A 21,238-nucleotide genomic window follows, 5' to 3' on the forward strand; every position below is an offset into this window, starting at 1 on the left:
GGAAGTAATTAATTCACCTGATGGTGAATTAATTACCTCCATAGTGCAATTGAAAGAACAGCGGAACATTGCGACTTTCAATTGGAAAAGACCTGAGTTTAATTCTCGTCATGACAAGAGGAATCTTTATATGGGCTTTTTCAATTGAAGGTGAGGTAGCCGATCTCATGCGGAGTTAGCAGGGTTTTTTCTCCTGGAAACACGGGTTTTTTATCCTGCATATACAGACAAATCAGCCTCAACAACACACAGTTAACAGACAAAATATACTGTTGTTTGTGATGATGGGCAGTAGATGGCATTAGTATCATAGTAGGAGAATTTACTAGTGGAAAGAGTGAGATGTATTTAGCGAAGTAGAGTGTCCTCCCGTGATGAGTCATTGGATTCTCTGGAGGTGTCACATAATAATAATAATTTAATTCATAGATGTAGGTTGTTTATATTCGATAAAAAAAAAAAAATTGGTAATGTGTCTTTGTTGTGGGACCAGATAGCAAAAAATTCATCCATATAACAAACCCAAATGAAGGCTGAGGGCGTATGACGAGAAAAGGATGTGTTCTAAATGTTCTAAATAAAAGTTAGGAAGTGCAGAGGAGAGTGGACTTCCTATTGTAGTTTCTTCAACTTGACTGTAAACTTTATTCTGACAAATGAAATATCCACAATGCATAACAAAGTCAAATAGTTGCACTCTATCCTGTGGAAATGCTTCTGAAAGTAGATGTAGTGTATCCTCAAGAGGAATATTTGTGAAGAGAGATTCTATATTAAAGCTAACCATCATATCCGTGAGTTGTAGGGAAACATTTGTTACTTTATCTAGAAAATCGGAAGAATTTTTAATAAATGAGCGGATTTGCCAATCTGAGTTTCAATAGCTGGTGTGCTAAAAATTTGACTGTTCGATAAGTAAGTGAATTTATGCAGTCAACAATTGGACAAAGAGGAATGTCTTTCTTGTGTATCTTGGGTAAACCATAAAACTTTGAGGTTCTAGCAAAATAACTTCTAAGTTTTTTCTGTAATATCTCCATTGAGGCTTACAACTTTGTTTAGTAAAAGTTCAGTTTCTGTTTGTGGGATTGGAATCCAATTCTTGTACCTTGATCGACCCCCATAATAAAAGAATGACGTTTCTTTTATAATTAGCAGAATCCATAACAACAGTAGAGTTCCTCTTGTCAGACTTAGTAATAAAGAGATGACTGTTGCATCTTAATGATTTGTAATGCTTTCATTTCACCTAAAGTGATGTTTGTAGGTGAAAGCTTGGATTTCAGGATTGAAATTTCCATTTATTAGCATCCTCACTAGATACAGTGAATAAGTTTTCTTCAATGTTGAAGAAGAAATCTAAGTAAGGTATCCTTTTAGCATACCTATTGGAAGCTCAGATTGGTAACTTCCGCTCATTTATTAAAACTTCTTCCAATTTTCTAGATGAAGTAAAAAACGTTTTCCTAGAACCCACTGATATGGTTAGCTTTCATATAGCACCTCTCTTGACAAATATTCCTCTTGAGGATACACTACATCTAATTTCAGAAGCATTTCCACAGGATATATTTAAACTATTTGACTTTGTTATGCACTTGGGATATTTATTTGTCAGAATAAAGTTTACAATCAAGTTGAAGGAACTGCAATGGGAAGTCTGCTCTCCTCCACACACTTACTGACTTTTATTTACAACATTTAGAAGACATCCTTTCCTTGTCAATATACCCTTAGCCTTCATTTTGGGTTTGTCATGTAGAAATGTTTGTGCTTTCTGGCCCCATAATGAAGACACATTGCCTACTTTTAAATCGAATATAAACATCCTACATCCACAAATTAAATTTACTATGGAAATAGTAAAAAACAACAAATTGTCCTTTTAAGATATTCTATCCTTTATTCACCATCAGGTGAATAAAGGATAGAATATCCTTTATTCACCTCCATTTATCGAAAGCCTACTTACTTCCATTCCATTATCGAAATGGAATGGAAGTAAGTAGGTTTTCGATAAATTCCATTTATCGAAAGCCTACTTTCAATGGATGCTACATTCAACAGCAATCAGCTCACTATCCATCACAGAAGAATTGGAATTATAAAAACTTTATTGTGATGTGCTCATGCTGTTTGTTCTGCACCTGAACTATTACAGCAGGAGCTCTTAAACATCAAAGGATATATGGAACTCAGTGGCTTCTCATAAAGGGCCACACAACAGCTTTTTAATTCCTAGAATCCTAGTCAAATAACAATGAAACAGTACGTCATCCAATCCCATACTTTTCTGGTATCTTGGAATGCATTTCAAAAATTCTTAAGAAATACCATTTAGTGGCCACTTTTCTATCAACAAATTATCAGCATGGTTTTCATCTTCAAAAGATAACTTGTCTCCACTAGCTCTTCCTAGTGTCTACCAAGTGCCTTGTGACTGTCGTTGTCCTTACTTTGGAGAAACTGGACTCTCTGTGTCAAAGAGAATACAAGAACTCCAGCAACAATAAATCTGAAATATCTGGCTTGGCCCAGCATGGAATAGATACAGATCACGACATCCTATTGTCTGAAACATGCGGCTTTACTTCATTGTCTGAACTTAAATTGGAATTACTGCCACTCTATATCTAAGGTATGGGAAAGTCTTATTTTAACTACACATCAATAATTTTTTTTAAAGAGCTAATGAATGATCAATATTGCAATATTTCCTCAGTTATACCATTGCATTGTTTTATGTGTAACATCACACGGGTCTTACTTTTTCAAATCGTGCATTGTTTGCTTTCTGTTTTATAATTAACTATTGTTGCCAATGATGATGGCCTGTAATATTCAGGTTCAGGCTGAAATATATGGCCTTAAGTAAATAGTATTACTTATCCCTTGTGCTTTTTCGTGTTAAGTGAAGAAACTCATATGGCACAAGTATCTCTTAAATAACAGCGATATACTTAGATTTTGCAAAAGCTGTTGATAGATTGTCACACCACAGGTTTGTTACTAAACTGAAGCAGATGGAATTGGATGATAAATTAGTGAATTGGATAGGTGAATGGCTATCGGATAGGTATCAGCAAGTTGTGTATGGGGGGGGGGCACTATCTCGAAAGAGGAATTTCATTAGTGTTGTGCCAGAAGAATCAGTTTTGAGTCTATTGCTATTTAATTTGTATATTAATTATATTGGGTTATGTTTAACTATTGATTACAACTGTTTGCAGAGATACAAAACTGGGGAGAGTAATGAGGAATCAAGCAGATGTGGCCTTACATGAGGACATGAATAGACTGTATGAGCTGGCAACAGTATGGAACTGTCGATTCAGTGTTACCTAGTGTAAGGTTCTGAAATTTGGCATGCAAAAACGGGATGCAAAGTGTACACTTGGTGGAGAAATTTTGGAGGAAGTTGATGAGATAAGAGACCTTGAAGTGGTGGTGGACAAGGATCTGATGTTTAGAGGTCACATTGCATAAGTTGTAACAACCACATCAGATTATGGAAATGATGTGGAGGACCTTAACTTGTAGAAATAAAAAGGTTCTGGATTATTGCACATAGATTTGGTCTCCTGGTTTTCATGGTGATGAGAATATGTTGGAAGACTAAGGTTGTAACTGGTCTTTGGGATGTGTGATATGAGGACAGATTCAGGAAATTCTGTTTGCAAAGCCTTGTGAATAGGAGGAAGAGAGGAGATATGAATGAGACATTTAAGTTGATAAAGGGTTGTTACCAGGTTAATGTGGAAGAAATTTTTTTGTAGAATGGGGAAAGCAGTAGAACAGGGGAACTTACCTGGAAGTTGTATAAGGAGGATGTGAGCAGGGACATAAGGAGTAAGTCCTATGCATGGAGAGTGGAATGCTTTGCCTCACATTATGGTGAATGCGGGTACATTGAATGAGTTTAAAGCACAGCTTGATGGGCTTTGTGTGTAACAGTGTTTGCCTCCTGCGATGAGTAATTTGACATTATTGAGGTCTGGTGTTAATAATAATAACATAGCATCATATATCCAAAGTATATTTTTCTTTGAATCCCAAATTTTGAAGAAATTTGGAATTTCTTCAAAAGTAGTGAACACTTGTACTTTACATTGATTAGATGAATTTCATTATTTGGTATAAATGTACTATCCTACTTACTGGAGGCATGAAGTGGATGGGGAAACTTCCCAGTTTTGTCTCTAGAGTAGGATTTCTTTATTTAACCCATCGTTCACTTAGTGCTACTAAAGGTTAACAACCTTTTGTGAATGATTTCACATAAAATATATTTTATTTCATTAATGCTTATTTCAGTCTATTTTAAGCTTAATAATTAATTCAGAATTTAGATAAACACTTCATCTAAATAAATCACATTTATAAAAACAGTGCACACTGATTAATAAACATTTCCATAGTAATGGAAAACATTGATATAGATTTGTATAGATTATATATATAGATTATAAACTTATATAGATTTGTATTCTACATGCAGTATGTTTTTTAATGATTCTTAGAAGAATAATTTAAGTAAACATCAGATAGAAAAGTAAATTCATTTAATTGAAGAGTTTAAATTATTATATTTTAACCATTGTTAAATGAATGATATAAAATAATGAATTTGCAAGCAGCATACTGATTTTAAATGTATTATAGTGCATTCAGAAACTTGCATAAAATTTTGCAGGCATATGTAAATATGGAATATTGATTATTAATCATTTATGAATGAAACATTAATAGATAAAAACTCTAACAAAATTCATTTAACATTAAAAAGAAATTTATTTTTAATGTTAAATTAAACTTTCTCAAAATCAAGGGAAAGGAATATAACATTTTAACATACAGTACAGTTCTTCAGATGACTGGCATATTGATGAACACTCAACTCTTATAAACAAGCAGTTTCATTTTACAGGCTGTGCATTTTTCATGTCTTGAAAAGTAAATGGTCACTAAAACTGTTTATTGTTTAGCCATGTTTGAATGCATACATCAAGAGCTCTAATTATATGCAGAAAAATTTCTGAAAACATAATTATGTGGATTTTTTTTTATTCTTTTAATGAAAGAGATGAGTAACTAAATTCCTGATAGTCAAGAAGTCCCAACATAATTGATTAAAATTGATCAAAGACTTGTATATGGACTATAGCAGTCATAGAGGTAACCATAAGGTAACCAAACATGTTGGTAAGTACATAGTTGACAAGCTGTGGTAGGTTTGTACATGTGTTTGTTGCTTTTTTATCAAAAAAATGAGTGAATAGAATTTAGAACAGCACATTAACATTAAATTTTGTGCAAAGTTAGACAAAAGCACAAGTAAAACTTTAGACATGTTAGGAGTGGTTTATGGTGATGAGGTCAGTTTGAGTACCATAGGAGGTTGAAATAGTGCTGGGAAGACACGAGAGATGACAAAGAAAAAACTGGGCAACCACAAACTACTCGTTGAAAATGTAGAAAGATTGTGGCAATTAGCACCATCTAACAGATGATTAAGTTATGGTTAAGGGAAGAAGAAGAATTAAATTTAGACAAAGAAATAGTGAGGAAGATTTTAATAGATGATTTGGGCATGAGAAAACATTCTGCAAAGATGGTTCCACATATTTTGAGTGAAGATCAAAAGCATTGGTAACTTGATGTATGTTCTGATCTTTCTTCACATTTCGCTATTTGTGATAGTATTATTACTGGTGATAAAAATTTGAAAACAAAATGCCAAAGCATGCTCTATGTCACATTCACAGATCAAGACAATGCTTTTTTTATTATTATTTGATTGTAAGGGCATAGTTCACTTCAAATCATTAAACAAGTGAACCAATGTTGTTATTTAGAAATTCTGGCAAGGTTAAGTGAAGCTGCTCATAATAAGAAAACTTTGGCTGAACAAGTGGATCATCCATCATGAAACTGACCTTGCACATGTTGCAATAGCTGTCTATGAGATTATTTCAAAAGTGATAGTAGTTATTAGTATACAGGTAAGTTAATATAGTTTTTACATGTGCATTCTGGAAATTTAATTATCTCAGATTGTATACTCACAGTCCCATTGTCTAATATTCATCACCTTGCCTTTAGGTATACACACTTTTTCTCTCAATGTCAACCTGTACAGCTTCAAATGCAGACTATCTCCAGCGAACAGCTTTCTTCTTCCTTCAGATCCATGCAGTGGTTAAATTCTAAATGAATAAGTTCCTGGGCCCTATGCAAAATAACCAATTGTATTTACCTTTGAGTGCTGTCCAGGGAAGCTCCAAACCTTCCCGTCCCTTTCGTCATGCATTCGTAATCAGGCGACTGTTGATATTGACTTTATATATACACATTTAAAACTGTAAACAATTGTTAAATAATAATACAATAATGTAGGCATAATTACTGTAAAGGAAGAAAAACTGCAAAACAGAAAAATGTTCCTACAAAATAACCAATTGTATTTACCTTTGAATGCGATTCACTGGTTGAATGACCAGCAAGTCAGCAAACCTTTCCTTTTGTTCATCGTATTAATATTATCGCATTGCAAATGATGGGAATTCTGTGTTTTGGGGATTTGTTACAGACCTCTTTCTCTTCAGAAAATACACACGAACTGTCATTACAAACCTTTTTTGTATTATCACTGTCATCCGAGCTATTTTTCCATTTAAAGAAGATACCAGTGTACTTATCCATAGTCGAATATAACTTGCCCTCGCATATAACTCACACCCCTGATTTTACTTTTCGAAAAAAGAAATGAAAAAGTTTCGCATATACCTCACACATGAAACAGAGCTTAAATGCGTTCACATCAGGCGATAGTAACTCGCTTGCAGTGGTAAACAACACGCCCTCCCCAACAGCCACTATACTGCACGAGGCAAGAAAAACAAGTACTTTTATTTTGTCAATGAATAAGGTATGAGCTGTCTGTGTAATATATTTTTCAACAAATAGTGCAATTAGAGACAACTGGGAAAAAAATGACACTAATATACAGCATAGACATCTATACAGCATAGTCTCAAGCAAAACCATATGTTGCACCGGCAAACACAGTATCTAACTAAAAACTATTGTTATTAATGATAATTAGATGTGTGTGTGTGAGTTCGCTTGCCCCAAAGCAGCACTAAAATTCAACCGAACGTGTTAAAACTAAGAAATATATATATCTAGTGAATGTTGTTATGGCAGTTTCACATACGGAATTCGGTTGAAGAGAGTTAGCATTTCAACTCAATTGTTGGCTATGCTTTTATCTTTCTGTTCGCGATCTTTTGTTAATACTGCACCAATCATATGCACATCTTAATAACCTGCCATTGCTGTCTATTTCACGTTAGGCTTAATTACCATAAAGGGAGAAAAGTCACAAAACAGAAAAATGTTCCAGGTCCAGTACATAAAAAAGTTCTATGGCCGGGCTCCAGAGAGCCCCTGCTGAATTTAACCTCTGCATCCATGTGCTTCAAACTTTTCTTCCTACATATTCTAGGTATTCCTACTTTGATAACATACATTTTTTCATGCTTTTTTACTTTACTGTCTTTAATAATTCTCTAAAATTATGTCCTATTTCCATGTCTTTCTATATAAGTATTGTTATTATTTTAATGTAGTTTAGAAATTTCTAGAATTATTTTATGCTTTTGGATGACAAAATTTTTTTCTTTTTGCTAGGAAATGGTATCAACAAAATATCATTTTGCTGTGGCTTGCTTTAAAAGCATATTTTTCACGACTACAATTTTGGTGGAGAAGCTCTGCATCAAGCTGACATCAAGCTGATTTGTTTATAGTATACCTTTTAGAGAATTTTTTGAATAAAACCTTTCGGATATCTAAGTTATAGTTGTTGAAATGTTTTACTGTTTTAGGGGAAATTTACTTCGATTCTTTAGTTAAATAAAAAAAAATATATATTTACTTTTTTAGTTCTTTGATATTTTACACTATCACATAAAGTATACAATTCGGTAAATTTTGGTTTGTGATCTGTGGGGTCCCATTTATATTGCTCTGTTTTTTTTCATGCTGACTATTCTTGTATTCTTCAAAAATATATTATTATTATTATTAAGAGAGAAATCGAGGGAGGCCACACACACACACACACACCAGCTGTCATTCATTGATGAATGAATGACATGAATGAATGAATTCATTCTTGAATTCATTCATGCTGCTCGAACACACAACAGACAACCTCTATAGCGTAATTGGAAGAACAATAGAACATTGCACCTTTTGATTGGAAAAGATAGGTACGATTCTCATCATCATGAGGGGAATCCTTATATGGGCTTTTTCAATTGAAGGTGAGTTAACCGGTCTCATATGGAGGTAGCAGGGTTTTTCCCTCCTGGAAACTTGGGTTTTTCATCCTGTGTACAGACAAATTGACCTTTAGAACACTGCAATTTACAGACAGAAAATGCTGTTTGTGATGATGGTAGGAGAATTAAGTGATAGTGGAGAGAGTGAGATGTATTTAGCGAAGTAGAGTGGTCTCCCATGATGAGTACTTGAGCTCCCTGCAGGTGTCAATAATAATAATTTCAATCGCTACCCTATGAGAAACAAAATCTAGTCCTCGCACCCTTCTTAGCATCATTCATTCTCAGCTTCCAAGGATGCCCTCTTGTTCTTTCCCCACCTCCATAAAATGAAAAATTCCATCAACTGAAATCCTGTATGACCCCTTTCAGAAGTTTGTAAGTCTCAATCATATCACCCATTTTTTTCCTGTTTGCTAGTGTTTGCAATCTACAAATTCTCAATCTGTCTTCATAATCAGTATTTTTGCAATCCTGATATCATATTTAACACTCTCCTTTGCACTCTCTCTCTCCACTGTATCAGAATCATTATGGAAACCAGGAGACCAGACCTATGCACTTTTGTCCAAGTGAGGTCTTATCAAGGTCTTGTAAAGAGGCAAAATGACATCCTTATCTTTACATGTGAAAATACACCTGATGTGGAGCACATCATATATGAATATAATAACATCTGAAATGAAAATTTTCTCACAAATAACAGGAAACATGAGCATTTTTTTTTAAAAGTTACTGTAGGGAAAAAATCCATAGATCACTTAATTGATTTTCATTACATATTTAATGTAATATTTTGCAGTTGCTGATTGTTATATTGAATCCCTAGGATCAGAAGCGTAGTTCGTTATTAAATTTAGGGTATCAAAAGAAATCATGGGAAACAGAATAAAAGAAATTGTGAAAAGAAAACAAGAAATCTTAAAAATATAACAAAAGAAACCACAAGAAACAGATTTAGAAGCAAACGGAAAAAAGGAAATTGCCAGAAAATTAACAAAATAAATCGCAAGAAATCATAGAAAATAATACAAAAGAAATTGTGAAAAATATAACTGATGAAATGATTTGAAATATGCAAAGAATTTTTTATTGCTTGCAAATTCTTTGCAAGCAATAAAAAAAAAAAAAAAAAAGAAATCACTGAAAACAAATGAAATGGTGGGAAATCTACATTGACAACAGTGAATTGTTGGAACATACATAAAACACACAAAAAAAAACATGAAAAAAAGTACAAATGCATATAGTAATGTGAGAAAAAGGAAAGAACTAGAAGAGTATATGAAATTATAAAAATAAAATAAATGTTTAAATTTTGAAATGTTACATTGACTTAAATCAATGTCATTTACCTGAAATCTTCATAATAAACTAGATATGTGAAGTTTGTACCATTAAAAATAACCTGAAAATTTTAGCATTCAGTGCACTTAGCCACTTCCAATTACAAAGGGAACAGAAGTAATGAATATTAGTTTGTATTAGTCAGCTTCCGGATTGGACAGAGACTTAGTGATACAGTTGGCATAAATTGATACTTAGAACTGTAAATTACAGAAATGTTGCACGATAAGAACCTACATTTTTAAGTCTGCACATATTTACAGAGTTCATGAAGCATTCAGGCAAGCAGCATTAGATGTTCAAAGTTTTATCATTTGGTTATACTATAAATTAAAGATGCCAAGAAATTATATTCTCGGTTTCATCCAGGTGTAAGCAAACAAATTTTGAGTGCAAAGTCACTTCACGACTGGCCACTTGTATATAGAGGCTAATGACTTTACATCAATTGTCTTCGTATCCCATAATGCAATGCACATATCATTATGGACATGTATAATACTATGCATTATGGGAAGGCCCACTACCGAGACTGGTTTCAACCTTTACTGAGGTCTCATCAGTGGGAGCCAGACCTAGGGGTGATACCAAGGTTGAAAGTAATGCAGAAGTCATATTTCCATATACAAGTAGCCAAAAGGTCACACCTTATTACTAAAATACTCTGGATAGAGTAATGTCGAAAGTTTTTTCACTTGCGTATACCATACTTCAGCCTTGGTATCACATCTGGGTGGTATGATATTATGTCCCCTATTATTGTGTTGTTATTTTGTGTACCTTATGTATGGTTCCTAACAATTTTTGTGTTCTGTTTTCAATGTACAGTTTCCCACCATTTCCTTTATTCTCTTTCCTGTGATTTTCTTTTATTATATTTATCATAATTTTCTTTGTATCCTGATTTCAGCATGATTTGTTAGTAAATTTAGTTTACTATGATGAATTAAAATTAAAATCTGCATAGATAACCAAATTAAAATTTGATTATCTATTCAAAAAGAAAATACTTTTTTGAATATCGACATAATGTTACTGTTATGTAAAACTGCTTTAATTTTTGGTAGAAATTGTTACATGAATGCTTAACCCTTTGAACCACTTAAACACTGAAAGGTTCTTTTATTAGAAAACTTCTAATTACTTTATTTACTCTTTGATCTGCTATCTTCCAGCATTTCCATATTTTTCATACACATTTGTCTCAGCAGATTTTATAGATTGACTAACTTGATTTTTACCATTGAATGTTACTGTAGTGCTCTTTTTTTTTTTTCACGTATTTTGTGACTGACTAATGAGATGAAAGTATGAAATGCTAGAGTCATATCTAATCTTACATACACCAGAGCAGTGTATTTGCATGAAAAATTCCCCACCCACCTTTGGTATAGATATCCTGGCGTATATAAAATTAGATGCGACTGAACCATCTTTTTTTATTATTTTATTTTATTATATTTTTTAAAATTATGTCAGACTTAACTGCAACAAAGGCTTAAATTTAAACTTGATCACATCATCTGGATTGAGGAGTATATTGAGAATGAAGAAGTGGCTTTATTAATCAATACATGGCTAAAATATACTCTAAGTGGATGGATGTCAGTAGAACAACATGTAATGCAGGGCACTATTGCACACAGTAGCTAGTCTGTTGGAACTTCGATTTTATTTGAATATTGATATGTGCAAATCAGGGACATAACATGCCTTTGATGGAAGCAATCTCCATTTAGTTTTGGGATAGGATAAAATTGAATATCATATTGAAAAGAAAAGTGCATAAGAAAGTTTAAAAAAGAAATTAAATTGAGCAGCTTTCAGAAGTGAATTGTAGACCTAGATATACCAGTTTTATTTAGGAAAAAAAAAGCATTTGAAAACTAAAGAAAAACCTTGGAGATTCAGTAGCAGACTCTCCTGAAGAAAACATTTTGATTCATTCTGCCAGAGGTATGTGAGGAGGTTGTCTGCAAGAATAAAAAAAAATGTTAACTCCATGGTGGGATTAGATGCGGACTCAAGAAGTTGGAGACAGTCAAGGAAAAGAAGAAAAAAAGCATATCAGAAGTTCCTGGTAAGTAAGTCAGCATGTGAAAGCTGAATGAATGGTATTGAGAATGGTAATGGTGAGAGCATAAGGAATGGTAACTTACCAGAATTATAAAGGAAAATGTAAGAAAGCAAAGCAATGTGTAAAACTAGCTAAATAAAAGTCATGGGAAGACTTTGATAAAAACAGAATCAAGAAGGTGGCAAAATATTCTGCAGGTAGCAGGGTCCCCCCCCCCAGAAACTTGAATCTTTCAACCTGCGTACAGACAAATCAGCCTAAGAACACACAATTTACTGACAAAAAAAAATTGTTGGTGATGGGCAGTAGATTGCATTCATGGTAGTAGTGTTGTAGTAGAATTAAGTAGTAGTGAAGAGGGTGAGATGTATTTAGCAAAGTAGAGTGCCCTCCCATGATGAGTCCTTGGACTCCCTGGAGGTGTCATGTAATAATATAATAATATAGAAAGTTTTTTACCTTGGGTACAGTGGCGGCCGGTGAAAATTTTAAGTGGGGGTGCTGCATATACAAAAGCAGTTTTTTCTCCTAATCAGTAACGAATTTATTAATAAATAAATTTACATATTAAAAATTGCTTTAAAAATATTTCATCCTCACCACGAACAAACACCAAATAATAAAAGTTTCGTATCAATAGCAATGACAAGTGCAAACGAATATCGGCGTTAGATCACAGTGCATTTGTTTCGTGTAACGATAATTGAAAAAATATAATTCTTTTCATATTTTCAATAGTGACACTCATCATAATTAAGCCTTGTATCTATAATAAATAATTATGTTATTTTAACAAAATAAAATAAGATTTACAAAAAAATAGTTCACCATGAACACACGCCAATAATAAACGTTCCATATCTCACAGAAATAACGAGCGCAGACATAAGATACATTAGATACACTGCCCAAGTGGCAGTGTATCTAATGACGTAACATGCAATGACAACAAATGAATATCAGCGTTAGATTGCAGTGCATTTGTTTCGTGTAATGATAATTGAAAAAATATTCTTTTCATATTTTCAACAGCGACACTCGTAATAATTCAGCCTTGTATCTATAATAAATAAATAATTATAGGTTATTTTAACAAAATAAAATAAGATTTACAAAAAATAGTTCACCAGGCACGCACCAATAATAAATGTTTCATATCTCACAGAAATAAGGCGCGTAAGCTTACTAAAAATACACTGCCGTTTGAGCAGTTACAGTTGGGAATGACGTAAAGTGCAATGACGAGCAAATGAATATCGGCGTTAGATTGCAGTGCATTTGTTTCGTAATCTAAAGCGTTAATCGAACAATTCCAATTATTAACTATTCAATCAATGTCAAAACATAAACTGTAACTTTTAACATATTGTACTGCATTTATATAATGTTGTAAGCATAGTTATTATTTATAAACAAAAACAAAATTTAATTTTTTCATTTTTTTTCCTTGGGAGTGCTCCAGTGTCGCAGGCTTAGTATGGACCGCCACTGCTTGGGTATAATATATGTTAAAGATGCCAAGCTATTTTAAACCTGGTTTTACTCCATTTCCCAAGTAAGCAAACAGACAATAAGTCAAGTTTGCACCTGCACATAGTGCAAGTCTAGGTGACCCACAAAATAGTGCAAGTCTAGGCAACTCGTGGTAAAGGTGGAATAAGCTCTGATCACTATTCTTAATATTTACCCTTAATGCAAAGCCCATCTCCTTGAGGAGATGTATGATGCTATGCATTAAAGGCAAGATGCCACTACCCAGACCGGTTTCAACCTTTATTTCAGTCGCATCAGTGGGAGCCAGGCCATTTTGCACCACCCAGGAGCTAGTGCAAAGCCCATCTCCTCAAGGAGATGGGCTTTGCATTAAGGGTAAATATTAAGAATAGTGATCAGAGCTTATTCCACCTTTACGAGTTGCCTAGACTTGCACTACTTTGCGGGTCACCTACACTTGCACTACGTGCAGGCGTAAACTTGATTTATTTGTCTGTTTGCTTACTTGGGAAATGGAGTAAAACCAGGTTTAAAATAGCTTGGCATCTTGAACATATTTTATACCCAAGGTAAAAAACTTTCTACATACATCTCTCATCCTGAGATTTTTATTTAAGAAGGTCAAAGCACCTTATGGTAACTTGTTTTGGTAAAATACTTATAAGCTCTGTATTACTTAACCTTGGTATTTCTAAGCCTGGCTCCCACTGATGAGACCTCAGTAAAGGTCGAAACCGGTCTGGGTAGTGGCCCCTTGCCTTTAATGCATAGCATCATACATCTCCTCAAGGAGATGGGCTTTGCATTAAGGGTAAATGTTAAGAATAGTGATCAGAGCTTATTCCACCTTTACCATGAGTTGCACTACGTGCAGGCGCAAACTTATTTGTCTGTTTGCTTACTTGGGAAATGGAGTAAAACCAGGTTTAAAATAGTTTGGCATCTTTAACATAATAATAATTGAAAAAAAGCTTAGAAATGGATAAAAGAGCAGTGTAAAAGGAATCATAGATGATACAGCCAACATGAAAACTGAAGTTAAAGATATTCTTTTGGAATATCTTTAACTTCAGGAATATGAGGAATGATTACTTTGAAAGATTACTGAAAGAAGTGACAGCATTCTGGTAGAATACTTTCAAAGTAATTACTCCAGACATCAGGAATATCTTTATGTTCAATTTTCATAAGACTGCATTTCTACTTCACTACTTGAGGTAGAAATAAGCCATCAGAAACCTGAAATATGAAAGGCAACTAGAGTAGACGATATTTAACCTGAAATGCTCGTACATAGAGGTATAAAAGTTTTATAGTGGCTACACTGAATAATTCAAAGGCCTGGTCAGAGGGTTAAATTGCACATGATTGGTGGAGAGCATTCATAATGAGTACCAATCTATAAAAGGGGAAATAAAAAATGCGAGAATTACAGAGGAATTTCCCTATAGAGTGTTAATGGTAAGATTCACGCAAATATACTTGAGAAAAGTTTAGAAAATATTGAAGGAAAAGATGGAGAACAAGCTGGGTTTATGGAAAATAGAGGTTGTCAGCATCAGATATCTACTTTAAGTCAAATAGTTGAGAAATCATGGGACTATAACAAGAATCTGTATTTAATTATTACTATGATAAAGAGCCAAGAGGCTATTTTTCCGGCAGCGTAAATTAAGTTAAGGGGATAATAAATCCCTCATTATTTTGAAGCCGGATACAAAACTCGGAGATCGAAATCTAAGAGTTTCATGCCGAAGAATTATCGGCGAGTCCAGGCGGATAGTACAACACTAGGGCAACTCATTACAAAGGTGGAGCAAGCTCCGTCACTATCCTTAATATTTTCTCATTATGTAAAATGCAGCTCTTAGGAGATGTATTACTGTTTTACATTATGAGGAATGTAAAATGTTCAAAATGCTACAATTATATATGATGTAAGTTGAACAATACATGAAGCAATACCATAGTACATATTTGAATTATAAGTCAGCAATTAGCATTGAAGAAGGTACAGGAAGATGGTTTGATGTTTAATCAGTTGCGAGGCCAAGGGTGCACATTATCTCCACTGTTCATCTGTGTGGATCACATTATGAAGGAAAGTGGCATTAAACATAATATCAAAATTGGAGATGTTAATCTCAGCCATTTATGTTATGCAGATGATGTTATACTCCTAAATAAATCCTATACAAGTCTGTATGATTCCCTGACCCAGCTGAATAACTGCTGTAATCAGTTTGGTATGGAAATCAACAATAAAAAGACAGACTGTGAAAATAGGCATGAACATTGAAAACATTAACTGCATCTATTGGAGAAAGAAGTAAAACATTTTAGCTGTTTAATCATAATTTTATAATAATAAGCTGGTATGAATTGAATTCAGTTGAATAACTTTAAATAAAATATAAAATAAGTTCATGCATTTGTTAATCTAGTTGTATGAGAAAGTGTTTAAACCAATTTTAACTTATGGATCTGAGAGCTGAGCTAGAATTAAAATATTTGTTTAAAGACTGAAGAACATAGATATGAGAGTTCTAATGACTAGGGGAAAACAGATAGCATCAATAGCAGAATGAGATTAAAAATGAGGATACTAGGAATAAATTGATATTGTTAGCATTCAGGAATGTGAGCAGAACTAATTTCGGATAGTGTAATCCCTTTAACTGGATGGGAGGAGAAAGATTTGCAAAACAGATGTTTTTTTGTTTTTTTTTTGCTAGGATAAGAGAAAAAAGACCGTGAGGAAGACCAAGATGTAAGTAGATTGATATAGTAAGTTCTAAGAAGATTGAAATATAAGATCTGATAATATTAAAGTCCTGACAGATAACAGATGAATTTGGATAAAAAAATATTGATAGGATATTAATAATAACATAACTTTTTCATATAATAGTACCATAATCTCCCTACAAGTGTACATCAGGAATTTGATGATCATGAAAGGTTTCACTATTAAATACTTAATCATCAAATGGCAATTTAAACTCATTTACTCTATCCACAACACGCTTAGGCAACACTTTTCACTCATTCACTCCAAAGGGCAGAAAAACAAAAAAACTCTGCTCTTCGCTCTCTTATCTTCACCCTTCTTAATGTTGGCCTCTTGTTCTGTTCCTTGTCTTCTTGCACTCTGAAAAATCTCTTCCACATTAATCTTGTACAAAATCTTCAACTTATGTTTTCATCACATCACTATCAGGCTTTCTTTGCAAATTGCATTCCTACCAGTATTTCTAATGATCTTACACAATTTTAATAACTTCTATGAACTGCTTTAATTTAATATTGTTCACCTATTCAAAAATGTGGCAACCAAATTTGAGCATAGTTCTCTGTATCACATGCATTTGATAACTCATTATTTTTATGTCACTTCTTTCCTCATTTCTGTAATCTTGAATTTGTTATCCTGAGAATTCTGTTAATGTGATCCCTGAACTTCTCCCAGTTTATATTTTTCAGCTTCTTCAATATTTACCCATTACCACCCAATTGAATACATGGCATCCCACCCATGCCTTCTGGATTTCAAAACATTGCATTTAGCAACAGTGAATTGTCATTATCTGTAAGGGTAGATGACTACCCATCTTCCCATATAGATTGTCCATTCAAATCCTCCTGTTGAGAGCAGGCAAATTACTTTAATTACTTAGACCTATACCCTATTTTGCATCATCTGCAAACAACTGCATATCCTCATTTAAATCTTTCACAGTATCATTAACACATAAGTTAATGACCCTTGCTACACACCACTTGTGACTTTCTCTTTCTTGGTTAGGATTACATTGAGTAATATAGTCCATGTTTGAGTATAATGTGTGTGTGTGTGTATATATATATATATATACATATATATGCAATACATTTTTAGTTAAATAAAAAAAAAAATCATCACTCATGCAGAAGTGCCACCATTAGGCTGTGGGTTGTGAGCAAGTGCTGTTCTAGTAAGGTGAAATGTAAATACAGTATACAGAAATCAAGTTCTTCAACATATCTTGATGTTTTGTAACTTATTCTATTCTGCTAACTGTCTTTTGTCATCTTAGCTGGGTATGCTTCCTATAGATGCTTACTGCAGTATACCAAAAATATAATTGTAACCAATTTAAATTAATAGCAATTTATATCCTCCTCGTTGCCAGATTGCATCATCAAATAACACACAAGATACTCGGGTAGTATCTTGTGCATTCTTGAAAAGAATTCACTGGTACAAGTGAAATCCCCCCCCCCTTTTTTTATCTCTTTTTCTTATGAATCAGTTATTAATTTAATAGTTTTTAATTTAATCTGCCTTAGTAATGTAAAAAAAAATGCAAATATATATATATATATATATATATATATATGTAAAAATCATCAACCCACCCACAGTACAAACTGTATTATAGATTTACAAGTAGACCTTTTGTGAGTGGGAGTCACATTAAAAAGAAAAGAAAAAAAGTAGTCTTCTGATATAGTCATAACTGTATATACATAACTTCCATGTATAAGTTGATCTTTCTCTGCTCTGTTTTTGTCATGGTTTTCAAATTCCATTCCTGTTTTCCTTAAAATTCTGGTATCATTTTCCAATCTCTGATCAACTGTTTTGTTTCTAATCCAGTTATTAGATTTAAATATAAAACTAGTATGGATATTATTCAAATATATATGGAAAATATATGCTCACAGGTTATTTTTATCATTTGTTTGCATTTTATTTCTTTAAAAAGAATGACAATATCAAGATGTTACTAATCTGAGATCACAACATCTGTTCTTGTGAGGATTTACTTCAATAAGAAATCTCCAAAATCAGGAAACTAATGAATGGTTATGTTTATATTCTTAGCCTTACACAGAATATCATTAAACAAGTTCATGCATATCCTATTCTCTTACTGTTAGGGTACAAATCTATATCCAGTGGATATGGATTTGTACCCTAACATTAAGTCAATGCCAGTCCACTATGTTAAAAAAGGTACTTGCTGAATGTTCTCTCAAATTATTTCATCACTCACCTATAAACTGCTTAATAAAAGTGGCAATTTACTGCTATTTCTTAAAGATAAACTTGATCCATTATCATTACCTAGCATGTTATGGTTCTTGTGCTTGCTATTTTCTTAGTTTGGAGCAAACTGGTCTGCAGAGAAGAGGATTATAGAAAATCAGGATTACCTACTGGATTAATTAAACCTCTTTCATTTTTTGCATAGCATGCTGTGGACACTAGTGAGATGATCCTTCAGGTAGATGCAGATTTTTTACATATAGCACTTCATCATCAAATTCCTGGTATGTATCCTCAGGGGGTGTACAGGATATTATGATAGTGCTACATGAAAAAGTTACATCATTGGTAACTCCCAATTGACAATTTGCCTCCAAATTAATCTTTTATCTCTCAAGACTCCAACATTATCAGGTCCTTCTAAGGCACTTTTTACTGTATCAATCCACCTGCATCTTGGTCTTCCTTTGAGTCTTTTTTCTGCCAAACTGGCATATTATTAGGTATCTTATACATATTAATAGGTATCTTAATAATATGTTATTTATTCTCTAGCATACATGATGTATTGGCATCAAAATAAACCATTGTTTTCCTGCAGTTGTGTCTAGTTCTTAGTTTGTTCTGATAATACCATGTAAGATGGGCAGCAAACTATATGCATTTATAATTATTAAAACTAATCCTCTTATGTTTACTATATAATTTACATTTTTGCCTGTGTTTGCATTTAATTTCCATTTTTACCGTCCACCAGAAGAAAATAGTTTTTTTATGAAATATTCTTATTTCATACTAAATTTATTCTAGCATTAAATTCAGTTTGGTATTGAATCTTGAAGCCATATGATGTGAAGTATTTTTGTAACATTATTATTTATACAGGTACTCCATGGAGTCAAGACTCATTGTGGAAGATCCACACTGTCCATTAACACAATACCTATCGTATATCTACTTAAACTTATTTACTGTTGGGACACTCATAACCACGTGACCTCTTGTTTGCCTTTACTCCCCATGCATTGAAAAATTTCTTTTATGTCAGTCTTATAGAAACCCTTTAGTAACTTATAAGTTTCTGTCATACCCCCCCCCCCTTCTCCTCTGCCCGTTAGATGAACTCTGCAATCCACACAGTTTCAATCTATCCTCATAGGAAACATTCCACAACAGACCTGTTACCAGAGTGTCCCAACAGTAAATAAGTTTAAGTAGATACACGATAGGTACTGTGTTAATGGGCAGTGTGGATCTTCCACGATGAGTCTTTTGACTCCATGGAGTACCTGTATAAATAATAATAATAAATGCTACAAAAGTACTTCACATCATATGGCTTCAAGATCCAATCCCCAAGAAACACAAGTGACTAAATCTGTGCACATTAGTCAGCATGTGGCCTTATAAAGGGAGATAATAATTTCCCTACTTGTCAGCGTGTTCTTCACCATCCACGTAATCCTCTGAGCTATTTTCCAAATTCTTGCAATATGTCCTCTGAATTTCAAATCTCTATCCATCATCATCCCCAGATCCCTAGCCTCATCAATTTCCTGTAAACTAGCACCATCAACACGACACGAGACACGTAATCTTTTCATCCTGAAGTGCATTACCTTGCATTTTACAACCTTAAGTTGATAACCTTTTCCTACACTGCCAATTTATTTAAATCATCCTGTAAGATATCTACATCACATCTTGTGTAATGTTGATATTTGTTGGTCATAAATCACAAACAACCAACTAGTAGCTTGAAGTGTAATCTTATTCAGCCAGGTTTGATACATATGCAATTCTGTGATATTTCTGTTGCTTTTGCCTGTGTTTGCATTTAATTTCCATTTTTACTGTCCACCAGAAGAAAATAGTTTTTTTTTTTTTTTTTTTTTTTTTTTTTTTATGAAATATTCTTATTTCATACTAAATTTATTCTAGCATTAAATTCAATTTGGTATTGAATCTTGAAGCCATGTGATGTGAAGTATTTATTATTATTATTTAGGCCTCCACGGAGTCAAAAGACTCATTGTGAGAGACTTCCTAAGAACATAAAGTCTGTCAAGACTCATCGAGGGGAGGTCCCCCCCTAAGAAACACAAAGTCTATCGTACCACTCCTTAAACTCATTGACCGTTCTCGCTCTCACCACTCCATCAGGCAATGCATTCCACGGTTCAACCACCCTCCATGCAAAGAAACCACTCCTCACCCTCTTGCTCACAGTTTCCTTTCGTAACCTCCAGGGATGGCCTTTTGTCATCACTCCTTCCTGCTGTTCAACCAAGCGAAAGAACTCCCCAGTGTCAACCCTATAACCACCTCTCAACAGTTTAAAAGTCTCAATCATATCACTTCTCCTTCTATCCACCAAACTCTGCAGTCCACATTCCCTCAGCCGATCCTCATAACCAAAATTGTAGTCCTGAAACCATCTTTGTCATCAGTCTTTGTACCCTTTCCACAGTTAATTTATCCCCTTCAAATCCTGGGGACGAAATCTGAGAACAATAGTCTAAGTGTGGTCTGATCAGAGACTTATACAACGGAATGATAACCCTTTTATCTCTGCAGGTCAGTGTCCTTCTCATAATTGCAGCAATCCTCTGTGTTACCTTCACCACCTTTGCAATATGTCCCCTAAATTTCAGGTTTCTATCCATCATCAACCCCAGATCTCTTGTATCCCCTACTTCCTCCAGTATAACTCCTCTCATAGAGTATGCAGCATCCCATCGATGTTTCCCAAACCTCAAAACCTTACATTTTGCTGCATTAAACTGACATCCCCATTCATTTGCCCACCTATCTAGCTTATTCAAATCCTCTTGCAGGGCTACCACATCTGCACTATTACTAATAATCCTTCCCAGCTTTGCATCATCCACAAACAACTGAATATCCCCTTACAATCCACTGGCAATGTCATTGATATTT

The 21,238-nt window shown here is 33.8% G+C and overlaps 1 protein-coding gene across 1 annotated transcript in view; it reads left to right on the top strand.

Moving 5' to 3' along the window:
• Coa8 (Cytochrome c oxidase assembly factor 8) overlaps window positions 1-7,921 on the top strand; it is a 48,393-nt gene extending 40,472 nt beyond the window's left edge. Inside the window, exon 4 of the mRNA XM_090399384.1 lies at window positions 7,693-7,921. Coding sequence (XP_090255510.1) covers window positions 7,693-7,789 — 97 coding nt within the window. The 3' untranslated portion in view covers window positions 7,790-7,921. The remainder of the gene's footprint in view (window positions 1-7,692) is intronic.
• The last annotated feature ends 13,317 nt before the right edge of the window (window positions 7,922-21,238 follow it).

The sequence above is a fragment of the Typopeltis vanoorti genome, chromosome 10 (assembly GCF_054136105.1).
Source record: "Typopeltis vanoorti isolate ZY-2024b chromosome 10, IOZ_Tvanoo_1.0, whole genome shotgun sequence".
NCBI classification, from domain to species: Eukaryota; Metazoa; Arthropoda; class Arachnida; order Uropygi; family Thelyphonidae; genus Typopeltis; species Typopeltis vanoorti.